General features: G+C 29.8%; 1 protein-coding gene across 1 annotated transcript in view; it reads left to right on the top strand.

Moving 5' to 3' along the window:
* Positions 1–2,598: 2,598 nt before the first annotated feature.
* LOC113376290 (titin homolog) overlaps positions 2,599–22,723 on the top strand; it is an 89,162-nt gene continuing 69,037 nt past the window's right edge. The window contains exon 1 of the mRNA XM_026616195.1: positions 2,599–2,757. Coding sequence (XP_026471980.1) covers positions 2,599–2,757 — 159 coding nt within the window. The remainder of the gene's footprint in view (positions 2,758–22,723) is intronic.

The raw sequence follows: 22,723 nt of genomic DNA, 5'->3' as shown, positions 1-22,723 counted from the left end.
AAATTAATTAACAAAACTATCTAAAAACTATTTAAATGTAAAATTTGAATTATTATATAATATGCGTAGTGCGCAAAAACTATTTTTGTTGTAAAACATTGCCAAATTAAAATGTCTGTGGTGTCAATATTCGAATAATTTTCAATATCATTAATAATACAAATTGCGTTATCAACATAATTTTTCTCAGAACATAAACATTTTCAGTTAATTACAAATCAACAATAAATCAAAATTATTATATTTTCTTTGTATATATAAGCAATAAACATTTCTCAATCATAGAAGCAATAAACAGCTTTCATATAAGGCAATAAGCATTACTCACCAAAATTTATTTAATTTCTAGTATGAGGAATAATCAACAAAACTATTTAAAAACAAAAACAATATAAAAGTATTATTCGAATAAGTATATAGTATGCCTAGTTTGCGAAAAATATTTTTGTTGCAAGAAATTGCCAAATTAACATATCTTATAGAAAAAGAAAAAAAATCATATATGGTAATAATCATTACTCACCAATGTTTATTGATTTTTTTTTTAACTAAATAAATAAACTTAATTAAAACATCGTCAATTAAATTACTAATAAAGTAGATATTATTAGAGCAAATAAAATTGTAAGGTTTCCAGTGGCGTACTTAAAAAAATATAGTTTGGGAAATAATCAAGAAAACTATTTGAAAACAGTATAAAAGTAATATTCGAATAATTGTATGGTATGAGAAGTGCGTGAAAAATATTTTTATCTCATGGCATTAACAAATTGAATTATTGCAAATATTCGAAATTTTTATCTTAAAAACTTAATAAATAAACCCAATTAAAATGCCGTCAATTAAATCACTACTAAAGTAGATATTATGAGGGCAAATAAAAAATAGGTTTCCAGTGGCGTACTTAAAAAAACATAGTTTAGAGAATAATCAACAAAACTATTTAAAAACAGTATAAATGTAAAATTCAAATAATTATATAATATGCGTAGTGTGCAAAATCAATTTTTGTTGTAAGGCATTAACAAGTTCAAATTATAGACTGTGTTAACTTTTTTTGAAGGTACAATTTTTTTATTTTTTTCATTAATTCTTTTATTTTTCACAATCTGTCTTTGCATAACGAAAGAAAGAGATTCAGTAATTTTGAGCCTTGTAGGTACTAAATAAAAATAATTTTTATTATAATACAATAATTTATAGTTTTCTATGAATCAACAATGAATAAAACTGGTTAAGATATTTTTTATAGATAAGTAGTAACAAACATTGCTTACTGAAATTATTATTGAATTTTTGATTATATCGCACCTCATTTTTTTATTTCTATTTCTATTTCTACCGCATCATTATTCTTCGACTAAAAGCAAATCATGACACGTATTGAGCAATTTGGGGGTATATTCAAACAAAATGTCCATTATATAAACTGAAAATATACATGGCAACAATTGCACATTCGATTCAAACGCAGGTGCCATATATCAGCCGACCTTGTATATAAATCTACCGGCGGTCCGCCCGCCAAAGGGAGGGAGTGCGCTCTTAAAATCAGACTCACAATTAACTCTTTCTGTGAATATGTGAGTTGGGTTTGTTTTTTTTTAAATTTATATAACATTTTTTTTTGTGGAACGAGATAAATGTAATGAATAAGGACTAAAAATTCAAACTCGCGTTTTGGACAACCTGATATCAAGCAGTAGTAATACCCACTTTTATCCAAATGTATGTTTCTAAGTTAAAATAGCCATTCACGACATTGCTGCTACCTTAAAAAATTTTTATTACTATGAAAAAAGTTCTATTAAAATTTATATAACAAATTTATATATCAAATATTGATAAGACAATAGAATTGCAATTGAGAAGGGTTATGCATGGAAAGTCTATATATTATATTACATTACGTTGTTTAGTCTTGCATTTGTACATATTGTGTAGAGCTTCGAACAGATAATTCAGTGATAACAAAAGTAATTAGTTTATCGCAATATCATATTCCTACAACATCGAAGGAACAAAAATTCTTGTATCACATGACACACTCGAAAAATAACATATCTAATTACTTCAAAAATTTCCAATAATTAACTCTTGTTGGATTATATAATATTTTGTTATATAATGCATTCATTTATTTTGATTACACACACAGACACACACACATATATATATATATATATATATATATATATATATATATATATATATATATATAAAGGTGATCTGCTCGAAGGCAGGTCCATGGTGTGAGTGCACCTCAAACCAATGATTTTCTTTAAAACAACAAATAAAGAACTGTTGAGGAGGGTGAGACAAGACAGAACTCTACTGAACACGATCCTGAAAAGGAAAGGAAACTGGATTGGACCCATTCTGCAAAAAGAGTGCCTCCTACATGTTGTCGTCGAAGGTAAAATAGAAGGAATGAAATTATTAAAAAAAGAAAAATGCAGATGATTGACGACTTAAGCGAGAAAGAAAAAGGAAACTAGGTTGGACTCAGTCTGCAAAAATAACGTCTCCTACATGATGTCGTCGAAGGTAAAATAGAAGGAATAAAAAGATTAGGAAAAAGAAGAATGCAGATGATTGATGACTTACGTAAGAAGAGAAAAATACAGGGAACTGAAGCCGAAGCACATGACCAGAAAATATGAAGCAGGAGTTGGGAAAGGAAAATGCATAAAGGAAAAGGAAACTAGATTGGGCTCAGACTGCAAAGAGAGTGCCTCCTACATGATGTCGTTGAAGGTAAAATGGAAGAAATATTAAGATTGACAGGAAGAAGAATGCAGATGATTGATGACTCACGCGAGAAGAGAAACTACAGGGAACTGAAAGCCGAAGCACATGGCCAGACAAGATGAAAGCAGAAGTTTGGAAAGAAAAATAATAGGCTTAAAAGTGATTAATAGTAAAAAATTGTAATGGAAAAAATAATCAAAGGAGGGAATAGTCAATCGGACAGTCATTTATTATTATTCTTATGTAATTATTATTATATTTATTATTGTTATTATTATTATATTATAATAAAATTAACTTTACTTACGGCAATATATACAAATCATTAAGTGATATTACAAAAATAACGTTTACTCCTAAAGCAATCTAAACCACTTGAAACTCAACAATAAGAAAACACATACTGTAATTCGAGAGTTTTACCATCTCATCGTGTGACTTGTAAATAAACAAACAGGATCTGGTTTTACTCTCAATATTCCTATGACAATATCCCATTCGTAATATCAGTATGTTAATCAACAATCCTCAGAGTTAAAAAAACAAAACAAGCAGATTTATTAGGATCTAGCGTTGTGCGAGATTGCATCGGCAAGTTGGTACATTTACATATGATAACCGCTACACACTCGTTTATTCCCTTGCGTTTCATCTCCGAGGGAAAAGGATACGACAAAAGGCAGGAGGATGTAATTAAAAATATTTTTTCATTAGCATGAAATTCGGTTTAAAATTATTTACGACAGTCGGGCGAATCAATGTTGCATTAAAAAGTTAGCGGGTAGGTGTACACTAGGGAGCACGACCTACGAAGTTGGTCCGACCGCACTATGGAAATGACATTTTTTTAGAGGAAACGGGAAACCATTCCCTGTTGATACATTTTTTTGTAAACTTTCATAATAATTTTTCAACTATGTAAACCACATTAATAAATGCACAAATTTAAAATTCAACTAAATTATGTAAAGTGTTGTGCCTAGTAATAATTTCCTATATCCTTCGACTATTAATTTCCTATATCCAGACAACCTTACATCGTGCAGCAGCGATGTCCATTTTCACTTGAAAATATAGATTAAAATATGTTTCCAATTGAAAATAACTCATTTCGGGCACTGCGATGTGGAATGGCAATGGGAAATCTTTTACACTATTTTTTCTTGAAACGAGTTGGAGTTTAACTTAGCTCACAGACCTACCCTAAAATAGTACTACGCTTTATTTTTTTTATTATTTTCTTTAATAGTAATTATACACAGATGAATTTTGTGATATTTTTACAAAAAACATTTTTTTGGAATTTGTGCAAAAAACAGAATTATTGCAAATTAGTGGACTATCATGTTTTAAAATTTATGGACAATCGTAACTTCATTATCTAGTGATAATATGTTTGATTACAAAAACTTTGGACTAGTAAAAATAAAATAAAATTCTTGAAAATGAAGTGATCATTTTTTTTTTAATTTGTAGACAATCATAATTGAAAATAGAGAGATAATTAAAATAATAATTTAGGATTTATCAAAATTATTAATTAGATAAGTACATTGATTGACTGATTAATTTTATGATATGATATTTCACTGAGCTCCATAATTTATTAAATCATCAAATTATTTAAAATTTAATGACAATCACAAAATTTATTAGTATTGGTAAATAGTATTTATAAGAATTAGTAACTAATATGCGTACATAAATTTTCAAATATTCAGTAAAAATATAAAATTAATCAATCGATCAATGTACATTATGTAATTCTAATAAATCCTAAATGATTTCAATTATTTCTCTGGTACCATTTATATTAATGCTGATAAATCCTATATTTTTTCTAATCATGTATTATTCTAGTTATTTCTGAAATATCATTTATGATTTGTCGTCTACAAATTTAAGAAAATTTAATGATATGTTTTCAAGAATTCAACTTTATTTTTACAAAATTCCAAATTGTTTCCAATAAATTAAATTTACTGATGCTAAAAAATTTATGATTGTCTGTAAATTAAAAAAAAGATGATAATCTACTAAATATTCAAGAATTATATTTTATCTCCACACAAATTCCAATTTTTAAAATTTCATTCTAATTCTGGCTCTACAAAAATATAATTATTATTTATCATCAAGTGCCTATACATTTTTTTAAATTAAATGAGTCATTTTGTTTTGGTACCAATTTTTATTTTGTAGTAGAAATATCAAAAATAATTAATAAATATATTAAATTACTACTGCTTATAAATTTTCCGTAGAAAAATAAAATTGTACAACTCCTAAAAATTTGCTAAGTCATGATTTTTTTTTAAGAAAAATTTTACAAAAAATTATAGTGCTGCTACAGTTTAAAAATTAATTTGTAAAAAAATAAAACAAATCATTTGAATATAAAAAAATTAATTATAGGCACTTGATCATATGTCATAATTATATTTTTGTAGAGGCAGAATTAGAACAATATATGTTTAGGAACTATGATCAACTGACCAATCAGTGATCGCGGCATCGATATGGTATGATGCAGGTATAAAAATTCCTCGATCGCCGTCCCATCTAAACACATACACATATGCTAATATATACATATATGCCACACATGTGCCATTTTATAACACGTGCCAGACACACGCGCACATGTAGCACACATGTAAATAATTTTTGGTACACAATACAGTCATTTACACAATGTTTAGCAGAGACACATATTTCATTACTGTAAACTTTACATTTTTTCCTTTAATATTGTTGATTACAAGATTTATCTACTTATTATGTTCTTAAAAAAAAGCGTGATGATGATTCGCAATTTGGACTTTACCGTGACGTAGTAGTTAGAGCTTTGGGTTTTGATTAAGAGATTTAAGCCATGGTGACACCGGTTTTTGTTTGAAAATTTTGTTAGCAATATGTATCCAAATGAAAATATCCTTTACTCGCTATTTTTTTTAAATTTTACATTTTTTCAATTTTTTTAATGTTGTTTATTAGTATTAGTTTGAACTATGGTCTTTGATTAAAAGATTGCAGGTTTGACACCCGTCTCGGATAGCCTGATGTCAAGCTGTAGTAACATCGGTTTTTACTTGAAAATATATATATAGCAATGTTCTAAAGTAAAACAGCTCTTACGCTGCATTTCTGCATTAATATAAAATTCATCAGTATTACAGAATTTGTAATAATAAATTCATCACATAAAGATAGCACAACCTTTGGTTTGACATTTATTAAAAAAAAAGACACTCGACTAAAGTTTTGAATGCTGTTTAAAATATAATAATGAAAAAACCAATTTATTGAAAAAAAAAATGTTTTTGTTCAGAACCAATAAGAATGAACAACAATTCAAGAATTTCCAAAAATCATTGGCGTAGATGCTGTTTCAGTAAATATTCAGTAAAGTTTCAGTAAATATTCTGTTTGAACTAAATGAACTTAGTAAAATTCGCAGTTAATTCCTAATTAAAGAATATATTTTTACTATTTTCCTAAAATTTGTCATCTATATCTTTTTGCTCCAGAGGCGGGCTAAGAAGGTACAATCAGGGGGTAAACAGATCCAACGTTGTTTTATAATTTTAAAAGAATTTTACGAAATAATAGCTACATTATTTAACCAATGTGTAATACAGATATTATGGGAACATTTTTCACAAAGCTTTCATTTTACATAACCTTGATCTGGTATTTCGAAAAAAATATTTATCAGCAGAAGTCGAATAATTATTATTCTAAATTATCTCTTGTAAAATTGCTTTTTGTAACTTAATTTACTATTTTTTATTGTTTACATCTTTGCCAATGTGAAGGTTTAGTTAGCTTTTTTTACCACACCCACGTGTAAGCTTCTAGTAGAGGTTATATAAAAAAACGGTTAAAACTAACTTAAAAATAACAATATACATCTTACAATACAATTAACGTAAACTTAAAAATTATATTAAGGTCTCGCAAACTAAACAAAAGTGCTCACAACCAAATAAATCAACAATGAAAGAAAATCTTGGTACGCACCTAGAAAAATTGTAACAAAATCAGTAATCTCATTTTAAATAATATAGATATGCAAACATTTTCATTTTAGATTTATTTGCGATTACTATAACTTGCCCTAAGGGAAGGTGAAAAATTCGTAACTTTACTTGTTTTGAGGAGATATCAGTGGTGGACCTTTTTACCCGTGGATCACTAAGACCCGCTCTACATTTTTATGATATGATAATACATATTTAAATTTCATTCAAGCAAGTTTTAACAAAACCATGAATGATATTGAATCTATATTCTTGATCCTTTTTTTATCGTAAGCAATTGAGATTTTGACTTTATGTTGGTAGAAACTGGCAAGCGAATTTCTGTCCTCTGTACCGCTTAACGCGAAGATGTGTCGCGGACTAACACCGCGCAGTCTGATGAATTTCGTTAGAATATTAAAACATTAATAAATATTAAAGTGAATCGTCGGAAGGGTTGTCGCTGCGGTTCGTTGACAATATAATGCGTTCTTCCTTCGTGCCACAGAGCGAAAACTCCGCCCGAAAGACAAAATTATGGAGAACGGAGCGAAGGCACGGCAATCAACTTGATAAAATGTTATTTCGTGAATGAGAATCACATCTTAAGTAAATTTGCGTTAATCGATTTGATTACTAAATCAATGAGATGGTAGAGCAGCGGGGCTTAAAGGTCCGCGGGTAAAAAAGTCCACCACCAATATCTCACTTCCAAGTTAAGAATTTTTTAATATCAATATTTGAAAGTTGAGGGCAAAGGATTTATAACCAGCCATCACCTTGATTCTTATGACGTTGGTATCATGAGATAAATGGCAATGTTTGAAAATCCTTAACAAAAGTATTTTTTTTGTTGTTAGTTTTTTTGGTGTGAGCACTGTTGTTTAGTTTACGAGACTTTGATATAATTTTTAAGTTCACGTTATTTATGTGTTTTATAAGATGTACTGTTATTTTTAAGTTAAATTCAAAAGTTTTTTTATATAATCTCTATAAAAGCTTACACGTGGACGGGGTAAAAAGGACCAACTGAACCTTTACCCTGGCGAATGTGTAACCAATAAAAATAGTAAATAAAAAAGTAAATTGAGTTTAAAATGCAATTTTACAAGAGATAAATTAAATAAATATTTATTCCAACTCTGCTGATGAATATTTCTGAGAAAGTACTAGATCAAGGTTATATACAGTGTTACTCTGTATAAAATCTACCCGTAAAATTTATATTTTGCATCGGTTGAATAATGTAACTATTATCTTGTAAAATTCCTTTAAAATTAAAAATAAGACATTGAACCTGTTCGCCACCCTGGCCGTCTCATTTTACCCCGCTTATGTGTTAATAAGTATCAGGTGACAAATTTTTAAAAAACAGCAAAAAACCACATTTCTACAATGATAAATTAGTTGGGATTTTTACTGACCATAGTCACATAGTCGTTTGTTTGATATGTGTTTTCGTGATATGTAACTGTTTAATACTTTTTGTTTTTAATTGCGAAAACGATCAAAATTGAATAAAGAGAAAGCGATCGTGTTTGCGATCCATTTATGTATATTTGTTTTATCTATGTTCTTACCTCAGGCTGCATGGATGTCAGCATTTCTTCGCAAAATTGCACAGAGTCAAGTTTTTCACACACAGGCACATACACTTTGTTTTACGCGAAATTAAGCAAAATTGATTTAATTAGCACTTTTGTTTTAATTATTAATTATTTTACGCGAAATTTATTACTACACTGCTACACTCACTTCTATTTTAAATAGTCTTTTTATTAGGCTGAAAGAAATTTATAGATTAGTAAAGGGTACAGTCACAATTTTGTTCACACTAAAAATATAAATTGATATTAATTATATAATTATTGGACATTTACCTAATTATACCCTTTTACGGTTCTGTGGGACAATATTATCGATAGACTGGTAAAAAATAAAGATTAGAATATATGTAAAAATTCGACAACGTTTGTAAGAATTTGTGTGACGTACCCTTAGAAATCATGCCTAGGAATAAAAATGCACTGACCTTTGTTTCAAATCACCGATTCTTCTGGAACATCCCGATTACCAATTTGTTGTCTGAAAACAGAGAAAACAATGATGATTTTTAAATGCATTATGAAATATTAATTGGTGCTAAAAAACCTGTGCATTACCTCGTGATTTCCAGAAGAGAGCTGATCAGGAACCTGGAACCAGGAATCAGAATCCGGGAGCAAAACACTATCACTGCACTAAAACACTAACAGACCTTTATAAAATACTACACAAGCACTAAAAAAACTCGAATTAAAAAATCGCTCAAAAATCGAAACCAACGATCACTACAAGCGAATATGTGTCTTTTTAAAAATACTGTTCATCACTAATGATGGAACTTCGATGATTTTTATAATGTTTTTCTGATTCACAAAATTTTCACCACTAACAATAAAATACATAAAGATTCGTTTTTTTAGCATCTCCACTTTCATTGTTGGTTCTTGTGAAACCTGGAATCTTTTGACTGGATAAGTGGATGAAGTCCACTCTGGTATCACTCTCTCAACCGACACTTAGAAACTTACTAGGAAAAACACGATCTAATAATTCTTGTGTATAAACTATATCAAAATTATCTTCTTTGTTCTAGTGCCCTTCACTTCGTTTTTGAAATATTTTCGAGAACCTATGTTCTCAGAATTGGATTTCTGCTGAAAATATACAAATAAATTAATAAAAAAAACGAAAAATATATTTCATCAAATATAAATAAGTAAATTTTATAAGTGTTCACATCGATGTAAACTCTAACACATACAAATTTTCATACTCAAGTGGCCCTTTTGCAGATCGGATTCCAATTACATCTAGGAAATAAAAATAACAAATATATACCTAGAAACCTTTAGATACGAAGTGTTCTCTTTTATTAAAAAAGAGAGAATGAAAACAAATTAAACCATCTTTTATAAACAAGTTGTTTTTTTGTGATACGCAACGTGCTAGTGTATAATAAATCTTGCAGGTTTTTATTTGCTCAATTATCACTTTTCTCAACAAGTTTATTCAAGAATACCTAGTTTTCATTTTCATATTTTGTTTTATAATCTATTCTTCTATAAATTTTATCATATACTATATATAATCCACTTTTTTCATAACTTTTTTATTTAAATTCCAATCCGCAAATTTTGATCTATTCTTTACTGTATATATTATTAGTTTTGTTTTTTTATCTTTTAATCAATATCATGTTCTTGACACGTTGACAAAAAATAATGACTTTTTAAAAAAAAAAAACATTTTGTTGTGTTTGTATATGTGTGATATATAGTAAATTCAACTAATGCATCCAAATAAAATCAAATATTTATTTTAGTTTATACATTTTGAGACCAGATGTGTCTTATCATACAGGTGAAAAATAACGTCATTTAACACAAAAGTTCAAAATTATCAAATACAATAATCCAAATTTTATTTACCAAACAAGAAGACAACTAATGATTAGACTAGACAAACTAAAGCAATTATTTGCTTAGAAAAACTCTAGCACTATTTGCAATAACAACAATTCGGTACTTTAAAAAAAAACGTTGTAAAACTACATAAAAAACTACTTAATATTTATTTGAAAATTGCGGTTATGTTGACTTATGTGACCATGTAGAACAGCTAAGAATTGAATATAATGACATGAATGACAGAATAAGAAGTGAATGTGTAAAACGTCTGATCGCACAACAAATGCATAGTTTTTCAATAGTGTCTGACTGCTACGATTATAAACTCGTAACAAAGTGGTGTCCAACCTTTTTTGCATCGCGCCCCTTGCTTTAATAAAAAAAATTGTTGCGCGCCTCTTATTTTTTTCAACAATTTAATTTTATAATATAGAATACTCAACTGATATTATCTGATTATAAATTAATATGGAATATTACTAGAAATATGCATAAAAATTAATTATTTTTTGTTTATTATTTAATATCATTTGAAAAAATGTTGGGGCGCACCCCACAAGTAGGAATATAACATTTTTATTTTATCCAAGAATGGATAACCCCAGTGTAATTTTTAAAATTTCTGAAAATAAATTTCTGGATAGTTTGATTTATGTTAGTGGTGAAATATAGTAAAACGTCAGTAAATGGGCATAAAATACAGTAGATTTTTTTTTACTTTATTTATTATTTTGTCAATCAAGACTATATAAGACTTTATAATACAAAACTGCTTGCTAAGATAATAAAAAGAATAATCAAATAAAGTAAACAATATACATAATAAGTAATAATAATTAAGAAACTAAAGAACAATTATAAAATGAAGTAAAAAATAAAAATATAAATATACAGTAGAATGAACAGTTAATTTGGCACTTCGTTAGTCCGACACCTCCAATAATCCGACACCCCATCCAAGTTGCTGGATAATTTTGTGAAAATTAGCTGGACATTTTTCCGCTATTTCTAATATGTGATGAATTTTTCTTAATATAATCTAGTAATCCGAACATTACACTAATCTGACTTCTAGTTCTTGATAGTGTCATATTAGCGAGATATCACTCGCTAGTTATAAATCAAAATTTTTCATTACTATTGATCTAAATACAATCTGATCTTATTACCACCGACGCAGAACGGTAATAAATAGCTCATTTCCAAATCACAACTGGAAACTTTCCGGCATGTTATATGTAGAAAGTACGATTCAAACCCACACATCCGAAATGACTCGAGTTAGTTAGATAGTTGATTCATACATGTCCATCTCTCCGAATGTCATATGTAGGAAAACGTTACGCCGACCAACCTCGGCGAGGTTTCATGCCGACCTCACATCGTCCTGGTTCTAACTTCGTCCGGCGACCGACTACACACACCAGCGGCTAATGGTCTACCGCAAAGTTACCGAGCTAAAAATCATTTTATTAACACATATTATCAAGGGATCCCAGAGTTTCCAACACTTTGAGAGGTTACGCGCCATGTACTGCGATAGTCTGCGTGCTAACGTGTACCGCGTTTTGCAGATCCGTTGTTTTGGATGAGGGAAGATGATGATATTGAGATAACGAAAAATTAGTATTAAGATTTCTAAAAGGCTTCAATGAATTGTTTATTATTTTTTGTTAATAAAATAAAATATTTTAATAACAAAAACTATAGTTGGCTATGGATTTACAAAAAAAAAACTAATGCCATGGTGCCTTGAGGAAAATTATTGAATACAAAATGAAATGGATAAAATTGATCAATAATAAGAATTGCAACTATGCGAAAATGTTGATAAACTTTGATCTAGAGCAAAATCTTTCATATACATAAATGGTATACAGAGAAAACAAATAAAGTCCGTAACCACTACGCCATTAAACACCCTCAATTATGCATTATTGTTTTTATTTTAATTACAATCTGTCACACTTAGGACATTCAGTAATTGTTTTGACTTTTATTATTATATGAATCTTGAATGGATGGCAACCCAGTAGTTGTCCAGTCCAGTTATGACTAATTATCTATACTCCAAGTATTTGCTGACATTTTATTAATATGATATATAATATAAAATTTTTGGCATTTTAAAATTTTATTTATCTTTAAATTTTATAAGTATTCTTTTAATTTTATAGCATGTTCTTAAGTTATGATGTGCTTAAATCAGTTGAAAAATTATGGGGCAGATTCTGGAATGAAATGGAAATGTTATGGTAATGCTATAAGTTACGGCTATATACTTGTACGAGTTAGAACACACATAAAACCTAACCTCCAAATGACACAAATATTTAATTCTTATTATATCATTCATTTCTTGAGTTGGTAATAACAAACTGTCAACAAGCTATGTATTTGTTGTGCTATCTGGCATTTTACACATAATACCCAACTTTACGTATGTATTATCAAATAGACATCAGAAAGTTGCACTTTTGATAAACTTGTTATTTGACGTTCGTGCGTTTTGTAGGTTAGGTTTCGTGTGTATACCACCTGATCTCACAACAAATATGTAGATTTTTGACCGTTTGTTACTACCAACTCATAGGAAGGTAGACCTATAACATAGCATTACCATATTGAAAATATGGATCAAATATATGTTTTCAGTGTTGGAAATAACCCAATTTGGGCACTGCGGTTTAAAATGGCAATGAGAAATCTCTCACTGTATTTTTCCCTGAATCGAGTTCGAGTTTAAATCAGCTCACGGACTTGCTCATGAGTAGTACTATCCATTATTATATTATATATTATTAAAACATCCATCAGAACTTAAAGGTTTCAAAGCTGTCATAATAATTTGTCTTAACTAACAACGTCGGTTTTATGAATGGGAACCAAAACAGTTATCTCGCTTCTAATGTAATAGATGCAAATATTACAAATTCAGTAATAGTGATACAGCAATGCTGGGTAATTGCTATTTTTACTTGAAAACATATTGCTATCTATATTTTCAAGTAAAATTCGATGTCACTGCTGCTTGGTATCAGATTACTCGAGATGAATATCGAACCTGGAATGTCTGTTTCAAATCTCATAGCACTGACCACTTACCTCTTGGCGCGAGCCAAATTAGGAGGTAATGACAGAAAAGCAAAGCACTTGACATTTGGAAGATATAATTTACATTTGATTTAAGCTCATATGTCAATAACATGTGGTAATCTTTAAGATACTTATAAAGTCGAATGATGGAACAACTTAGAAAAATTAAAGATGATGAAGATACGTGAGTGTACAGTACTATGCAGAAACAATAACAATAGGAGAATAGTGAAAAGAAAATAAAAATGGATGCTAAAGAAAGAATATGAGTAAATGGACGCATGAAGAATCATCATTCAATCGTTACCTGGTAAACACCGAGCGGCGGTAGCAATCTGAAATCCACATAGATTCCACATAGATGTCACAATGCTGAAAACAAGCTTGTGGATTTCAGATTGCCGCTCAGGTCACACAGTGTTCACTGGGTATTAAAGCTGCAATTTTTAGCAAAAGGTGCAGTAAGCGTGCAGAAATTAGTTCATTATCCTGGCTTTTCTCTGGTTCGTAAAAACGCATTTGATTGTTTAAGATGACAAGTTAAGTCGATCCGCTTCTGTAAGTGTTCTACGTGCGAAACAACCCCGTCCCGCGCTGCACTATATATGTACTAACCATGTGAACTCTGAGATGATAAGGGTCAACGGAATATGGCATAGTCGTGCAATTCAAAGTTAAACTTAGGAGATCACTAAGCGTCGCCGTCTGCGACCAGCTATGAATCCGTCGACTGTACCCACCGTGTACATTATATCTGTATTTACATGTATGGTAATGGCATCATGACTAACTAAGATAACTGTGTCTTTTTAATACATTGCGAATTAATAAAATAATATATTGTCTGAGAGAGCTGCGTGGCTCACGGGACGGTGTAACATAATTACATTTATACGCGACGTATTATGTATTATGCATTATGCACGGTAATGTTAGATTACACGGTGTATTATCATCAGAGGGTGACCCTTTTTGGCGTCGTACCTGCCTTAAATTTGCGTATATGGGGCAACGAGTGAAGCCCGACGGGGCAGCCTAATGTAATTCTAGCGCACTGGGATTTACTTCATTCGCCGCGTGATGATATAGAAGAGATGAGCGCGATGACACATATTTAAACAAGCCCAGTTTGAAAATTGACTAATGAATCATATATCAGGAGCATGCTGCCGCTAATAAAGGAAAAAAACGACGAATAATGTTTGACAACGCAGTACCGAAATGGGCGACAGCAAGAAGCCAGATTTATTCTTTTACAAGTTTTCATCAGGATATTTTTCCAGCAGTATGATAATGCATACAAATTATAACAGATATTGATTAAATGAATATAATAAAGACTCATAAGTAAATAATATACATATATATTAAATTCTCTTAGAATTAGGGGGGTGAATAAAACAAAACAACAAAATAGAATATGAAAAAAATGTATGGGAGCGTCCATTAATCACGTGATCAATTTTTTAATGATTTTTTGACACCCCCACCCTCTTGGTGATACGTGGTGATATTTAAAATTACCCTCCCTCCCCCACCAAATATCATGTGGATTCTTTGTTATAATAATTGTAATTTTTTTTTTTTAATGTTTGGATTTAAAATGAAAACAGGTCAAATCACAGTCAAATGTGTCCCCTATGTCAAATGTCAAATCAGTGGAAATAAAATTAAATCAAGACAAATCACAGTATATTACATTCACTTTGAGAAAAAATATATTTTATAATTACAGCGTCTAAAAGTATGATAACTAGTAATTTAGATAATTGAAAAAAATAAAAGATACTGATTTTTAAAAAAAGTGTCAGGCCGCCCAGTGATGGCCCTAAAATTATTGGTATTTCGCAACAAGCGTATCGAAAAAGTTAAACTAAAATAGGCACAATATTGGTAACCTTATAGAGCAATCAAATTTAACTAGTCATATTAGGCTAAAAACAAAATGATCTAATTTTGCGAGAAAACAAAAGCCCCACCTGTTTATTTGAATGATGAAAAAATCCACAAAACAATGTTTACTAAATGATGAAAATTAATAGCTACTGTTAAGTCAAAAATTCTGCACATAAATGCAGGAATTCTAGTGGCTTATAGGAAAAAAACCCGCAGAAAACTAAGTGTTGATATATAAATCCGTTTTGAAATCTGTGTGCACTTTTGGAATTGAGCTATGGAGCTACGCGAATAAGTCCAATATTGTTAAAATGGAAAGAATACCAGCAAAATTTTTAAAAAATATTATAGACCGAAGTACGTATATGATTTTACAATCCACAACAAATAAAAATACCTCAAGTACGTGAAGTAATTAAAGATAGAAGCAGCACTCCAAGATTAAAAAATTATCCAAATCAATTACTAAGAAATATGCAGATTCAAAAAATGTTTGCTTTGGACCTACCTTAGCCTTTATTAGAAAATCACTAACTGGAGCAATTCTATGCTTTTTTTTTGATAAAATTATATTTATTTTAATCTTTGCATAATACCCAGTATTATACGATTATTACTTTTATTACTATTTGTAACATATATCAAAATATTAGGTGGGGCAGTCCTTGAATTTTAAAATATATCAATTAAGAGTGAAGTAACACAGTTTAAATATAAAAACGTCTATAGAATCACGCCTAAAAATCCAATCACTCGATTGGCATTCAATTTAGATATTCTAAGGGGGCGTCCATTAACCACGAGATCTTTTTAGGGGGAGGGGGGAGTTGACAAAAAATCACGAAATATCTCTTGGGGGAGAGAGGGGTATAGTAAGATATCATGTGTATTGATTTTGTACTTGAACTTTTTAAAAATACAAACATTTTCAAAAAAAAAAAATCAAAAATTTTACATTTTTTTCACATAACTGAAAATACACGTGATGTTTGTTGGGGGAGGGGAGTAATTTTGAATATAATCACGTATCACCAAGGGGGAGGGAGAGTCCAAAAATCCTTAAAGTCGATCACGTGATTAATGGACGCCCCCTAAGTACTATCAAAAATTTGCTCTTGTTTCATATGAAGTAGGTGCTAATATTAACAAAAAAGAAAACATCTAATGTAATTTAAAAATAACACTTTGTAATGCAAAATATTTATCAATAAAAAAAATGTGACGAATGCATAATATATATATTACTTCAGTATGAAATTATTCTCTAGAATTCGCCTGTTAACAGCCAATACGAAAGGAATATGTAGCAAATGTAGCAAAAACGATTATCGTTGTAATGTTTTCACATGTACGTAAAAATATGTTTCGAATCGTGTGTCTGCACGTATATTTGTATAAGCATGAAAGTGTATAAATGTGTATAAACCGATGAATTCTTGAACAAGGTGAGTGAGTGGTAAGAGTCGAATATAGGTGCCAATCCGAAGACAGCGGTCTGAATGAGCGAATGAGACGTTAGACATCGGCCACGATGCTCTAACTGGAGGCAGTAAATGTGAATAGCGTTGTAAGGCTGGTCTGTAATTGTGTGCCAAAGCCACACCGTCGTCTTTCTGCCTCGTATCAATTTGCTCTTTTTGCAAACGATACAGAGATTCCTACATAAAATGTAATACATGGTTTCCTTAATTCATACACTTTTTTGAATATAAAATAAGTTGTTATGTCTTTATGCCTATATCGAATAAATAAACTCAAAGATTTTTCACGGTAGTATCAGCACGATCCGAAATTTAGATTTAAAAATTGTCGATTTGAATAAACGGTTAACGTTTCATGGGGCATCACAAATAGTTATTAAACGTTAAATTAATTAAAAACTAGTTGTGTATGGCATCGTGCCATATGACAAATTGCTGGAACTTTCCGTACCGTAACGAAATGCTCGAGGAATATTATATGTTTTGAAATATATTATTATAAATACTATAACATTGTCTAATATTTATAAGAATTATATAAACTAAGTTACAAAGTTAAAATTATTGATTTAAAGTATATAATTGAGCTTTATAACTTTAGCCAGAATTAAAATTAAAATCTGAATTATTTTCTATATACAAAAAAAATTAAAAAAAAAATGAAAATTTGAAATATATTTTGACATTATTTTGTCAAGACAAGTAGAAATTTTTTTGAATCATTCCAATCAAATGCTTAGTTCTATCAAAAACTGCAATTTTTTGCACAATTAGCTCGGTATCTCCAAAACGGCTGGACCTGCCTTTGCCAAAAACTAAACGAAACTTCTCCCAATATTACAAATTAAATGAAGAAACCTCGATTTATATTTTTTGCACTCTTTGTTCCGTATCTCCGTAACGGCTGGACCTGCTTTTGCAAAAAACAAATCAGCACATCTCCCTATCAATAGAAATCGAATAATTTTTGAACCATTCAAATCGGTTTACCCGTGCGCCCGAAAACGTGAACGAAAAAATGCGGACACACAAAAACGCACACACACATACATTTTTTCTGAGGCATGCCAAAATGTACAGAAACCTTCAAAATGTGCAGATATGCAAAAAAAAATTATTTTTGATTTTCGGATCATTACTATATATAAAAATTACGGTTGTGATTTAATAAAACTGCCTTAGCCCTTTGTATAATATATAGTGCAGCAAATTTAAGTATGTATTAGCTCGACTGTAAATTCTATGGTTTGTATATTTATAGCATTTTTTTCTTAAAAAATTTAACCTCGATTTTGAAATAATTACGTTTGACATAATTACGTATAAATATTCTGTAATTAGATTTAAAAAAAGTTTTCTGTTTATTATGATATGCAAAAATTAGTATATCAAAGCTAGTCAAAGTCAAAAAACTATGTATTTTCTGTGGGACACATAAAACCTAACTTTACATATGTGTTGTCAAAAAATATCCAAAAGTTGCACTTATGATACATTTGTTATACGACATTTCTGCGTTTTGTAGGTCAGGTTTTGTATGTAATACGCCTAATTGCACAGAAAATACATAGCTTTTTAACAGATCATTACTACCAACTCATACTTAGAGAGACTCGTAACATAATGCTGACATAACATTTTTATTTTATCCGAGATTATTTATCTCTAAATATATGTCATGTCTAAACCATATAATCAAACAAAACTTAATATTTTAATTTTTCTTTTACTTAATTGTTGAAATGACCAACGGGTAAAATTTTTGTAAAGGCAGGTCAAGCGTTTTCGGAATGACAATGAAAAAAAATCCATTTAGTTATCAAAATGTTCATTAGGCATATGCATATCAAATTATCAAATGTTCTATAGAGATTTTAATAATAGTTACAAATTTTGTTTGCATTTCAATATTTCATCTCTAAAACGGCTACGCAGCGATTACTTTAAAATATTCACAATTCAAAATATTTAAAAAAATCTAATTTCTCAAGCCAATTTTTTTTTCAAAAACCGTAATTTTCAAAAAAAAAAAATTTCAGTTTTCAAAAAATTTTAAAGTTTCTTTTTAAGAATATTAATTTTTGGTACGGGAAGATCCAGCAATTTGCCTTAAAGAACGATGTGAAGCACCACTAGTTTGTTATTTATTTGCACATTTGTATAGGTTCATAATTACTAAATTCTTGTTCGCCTAATTTTCATTGCCTTATAGAGGGTTAAATTAAAAAAATACTATATTGCAACTTTAGGGCATACACGACATAACTAAAATCATCTCGTCTTCCGAATGTTGAAATCAACAATTTTTGTAGAAAACGCTATCGCGACAAGTCCCGTCACGGATCAGCGGTCGATCAAAAACACGAAAGAAAAAGTCATCGGATCAAGTGTACCTTTCCCTCCTAGTCACAACTCGACGAAGGCTCGAACAGACGGACCACAAATACTTCGGAACAGGGCCCGTGTGCGTCACCCATACACACCGAGACGCATTTCGACGGGTCAGTGTTTCTCAAAAAAGAAAAAATAGAGAAAATCTTAGACGGGACATGCGATAAGACAGGCTACATTTTTTTTTTGTTTGGTGCATCAAATGTTAGAGCTGTTTCTTATAGTATTTTTTGCGCTGATTTCAAATCTGCAAACCATTTTTTTTATATCAGCTCTAGTTTGGAACTTGGAAAGAAGTTGCCGAAACCAGGTCTATTCTAGGTTGTCGCGGAAAAGAACTTTTCACAGTATCAACTAAGGCCGAATGGGTCTTGTAAGTTTGTATGTACGAATAAGCATATCTCATTAAAATAGCATTCTGCATTGTATTACTATTTTGTACTGTCATTCCTTATATATCATATATATCATATCTTGAAAACTAAAGCTCATAGAAAAAAAAACAATGTCATTTTTGAAATCAGAGCCCCAAATATACTTAAAAACAGCATTAAAATCGTTTGCACCATTTTCTTTGTTGGCCTGTGTAATTTATCATATTTATAATTGATAATTAAAACTTTTCATTGATTTTTTTTTTAACTAAACGCCTCCTTTTTTTTCAAATTACATTTATAAATAATTTCTACGATTCGGGGGATATGGGTTGTCTTATATCCTAGTTCCTTTTTTTTCATAAAGTGTTAAAAACAAAAAAATAAATTTTATAAATTCGTTCACCATTGAGCCCAACGAGATGTAAAGGTATAGGACGTAGACTAACCTAAACTATTCCCGAATTCCATCCCAATTTTGGTCAACTCGATATCAAGCAGTATGATATTAAATTTCCATTTGAAGTTATTGGTCTCAAATATAATCTCAAGTGTAAATTGCATTTCGGAGGCATTGCTGCTATATTTGTGCCCTAATACTATTAGATATACATATCTAATGTATATAGTTTACAAAAAAAATAGTAGTTGACCGCTGGGTTGCCCTCTTAAGAAAAAATACTAAATTGGGATGAGCAATAGCAAATATAATAGCTCATAGAATAGGTAGTTCTGATCGCTGTTAAAAGAAATCGTATACTATTTTTATACTCAAATTTTGAATAGTCACTTTATATTTGAAGTATTGACACTTAAACACTAAAAATAACACTAAAAATTATTTTATACATAGACCAAAAATTTTAATTGATAGCTCTTGCTGCAAGAGTCTTGCACTATAGGTGTTTCAAACAACTAAAAATCATTTACGCAAATATATAAGTTTTTTTTAAACTGAAACTTCATTAATTTTCATGTTTTAGTAAATGTAATATTTTTTATTTGATGAAAATAATAATGTCCAAGAACTTAGTAACATAGTAATATAAAATCAAAAAGTTGCACTTATGCAACGCAACAAATCAAATAAACGCAACATAGTAATATAAATTAAACTTCGGATGCAAAATTCATTATAAATGTTTTTGATATATAAATTGGGGTCCAGGTTGCCATTAGAGTTCATATTTAATAAAAAAAAATACGACTAATTTATAACTCAGAATTGAATTATTCAATATTAAAAATTCTAAGTCATCTTAGATGCAAAAATTTTAGCTATAAAAAAATGTCGCTTTCGAAAAATAAAAATAAATTAAATACTATAGAAGCATTACATTGTTTTAAATAACACTCAACAATTATAGTAACTTATTATATATCTCGACAAAGTTTCCGATCTTAAATTATATATTTAAGACAATACAGTTTATTATAATAATGTAATATGATCTTTTATGAGTTTTTGGTCTTTCTTACTCATAAGTTTGTTTTCGTGAAAAGTACTCAATATACTCGATAGTGATAATGAATTCATTAAATTGGATATTTAATTTTATTTAATTAATTAAATTGGATTTTATTGTTTTTATTGTTTAGTTGAATATAGTTGTAGTTGTATAGACTTTTTTTATATTTGTACTAGTAACTTTAATTTTTGTTTACGTTTGTTTAAGATAATAAAAATACCGGTAATTTGCCGGTATTCCGGTATTAAAATGAAAAATTACCGAAATACCGGTATTGAAATTTTCCATCGGCATTGCATTGCCTAGTATATATATACATATATTGCAGCAATGTCCCAAACGGCTCTTTTCTTTTGCACCATGAGTAGAATTTTGAATTTCAAATAGATTTGATCAATATTTAGTTGATTTCGGAACTGAAGATTTTAGTTTCTAGGTTATTCTTTCATCATGTTCAGTTTTCTACAATTAAGTTGCGTTGATTAATAAAATTGAAGTTATAAAATTAAAATTTATATTTAAGCGAGTTTTTCATCTTAAACTTATAATAACATTATAATCCACTAAATGTTGGAATATCTGTGCCCGTACCGGTCGCTTGCGCCTGTTCTTGCGTGTGTTTGTGTATACGAGCGTGTGTTCCTTTAGGGCACCCCGGAGGGCAGTTCTTCTGACCCTAACTGTTACTACACGCGATTGCCGTGGGTTTCGAACAACCCTCTCCGACCCACACCATCGGCAATCCAGTAGCGGGTTGCTCGATCTCTCGCACTTGCTTACGACACAGGATAATGGACGCACGCGGATATATTCGTTGACCGGGGTTGTTTCTGCACGACTCTTCGCCGCCTGCTTTCTGATCTAGTGCCGGCGATCAGGAGCGGTATCGAATCGCCTTACGTAAACGATTGAGATATATTTGTCGACGATTTCACGCCGATTCCAGTTCAATTTATGGAGTAATGAATTTATTGCGTTCATTAAAGATTGCTTCATAAATCTTATGAATTTATGGATTTTTTTTGAGACACGATAACAAAATTTTCTGCATCTGGTATAATTTGTTTGTATATGAATTTGAATTGTATTGATCTTAAACATTTTTGTAACTACTTGTTAATATGAATAAGAAACGTGCAAAAGATGCTAACGTTAGATTTGGACTTCTAGAAAAATAACGTGATATTTGGTATCAGGTTTCTTATACTCTTCTTTAGAGAAGATGAATCTCTAGTGCTTTTGTAACTTTCTGGTAATTTGCATTCGGGGATTTAGTAAATTTTGACTTCTCTTCGATAAATATAGTAATATTCCGTAGGATATTTTCTTACTACATCTAATAATTTTTTTATTAAAAACAGATCTTAAATGTTTTTGTAACTTTCCATTAATTTGAATAAGAATCCTATACTTTTTTTGTTTATTTATCAATGCAATTTATACAATGTACATCAGGCTAAAATTTTTGACAATTATGGAAAATGGCGTCAGAAGGATAACTATCCACTGATAGCTCAACTGATAAATATTACAATATCGTAAAACCGTACATAAGATGCTTTTGTTAAATATGGACTTCTTTTCATTAAATAACGTGGTATTTGGGTGTGACGCTTTCTTGTCACATCTTATACGTTTATTAAAAAAAATTGATTTTAAATGTTTTGTTAACTTTCTGTTAATTCGAATAAGTCACGTGCACTTGGTGCTTTCGGTAAATTTGGATCGCTTCTTGAATAAATATCATGATATTTCTTGTGACATTCCCTTACCATATATTATGCTTGAAAA

The sequence above is a fragment of the Ctenocephalides felis genome, unplaced genomic scaffold (assembly GCF_003426905.1).
Source record: "Ctenocephalides felis isolate EL2017-DRISC unplaced genomic scaffold, ASM342690v1 CF-g0.4_SCAFFOLD_01886, whole genome shotgun sequence".
Lineage (NCBI taxonomy): Eukaryota > Metazoa > Arthropoda > Insecta > Siphonaptera > Pulicidae > Ctenocephalides > Ctenocephalides felis.
The sequence above is the reverse complement of the archived record's forward strand: the minus strand, read 5'-3'. Positions and strand labels throughout refer to the sequence as shown.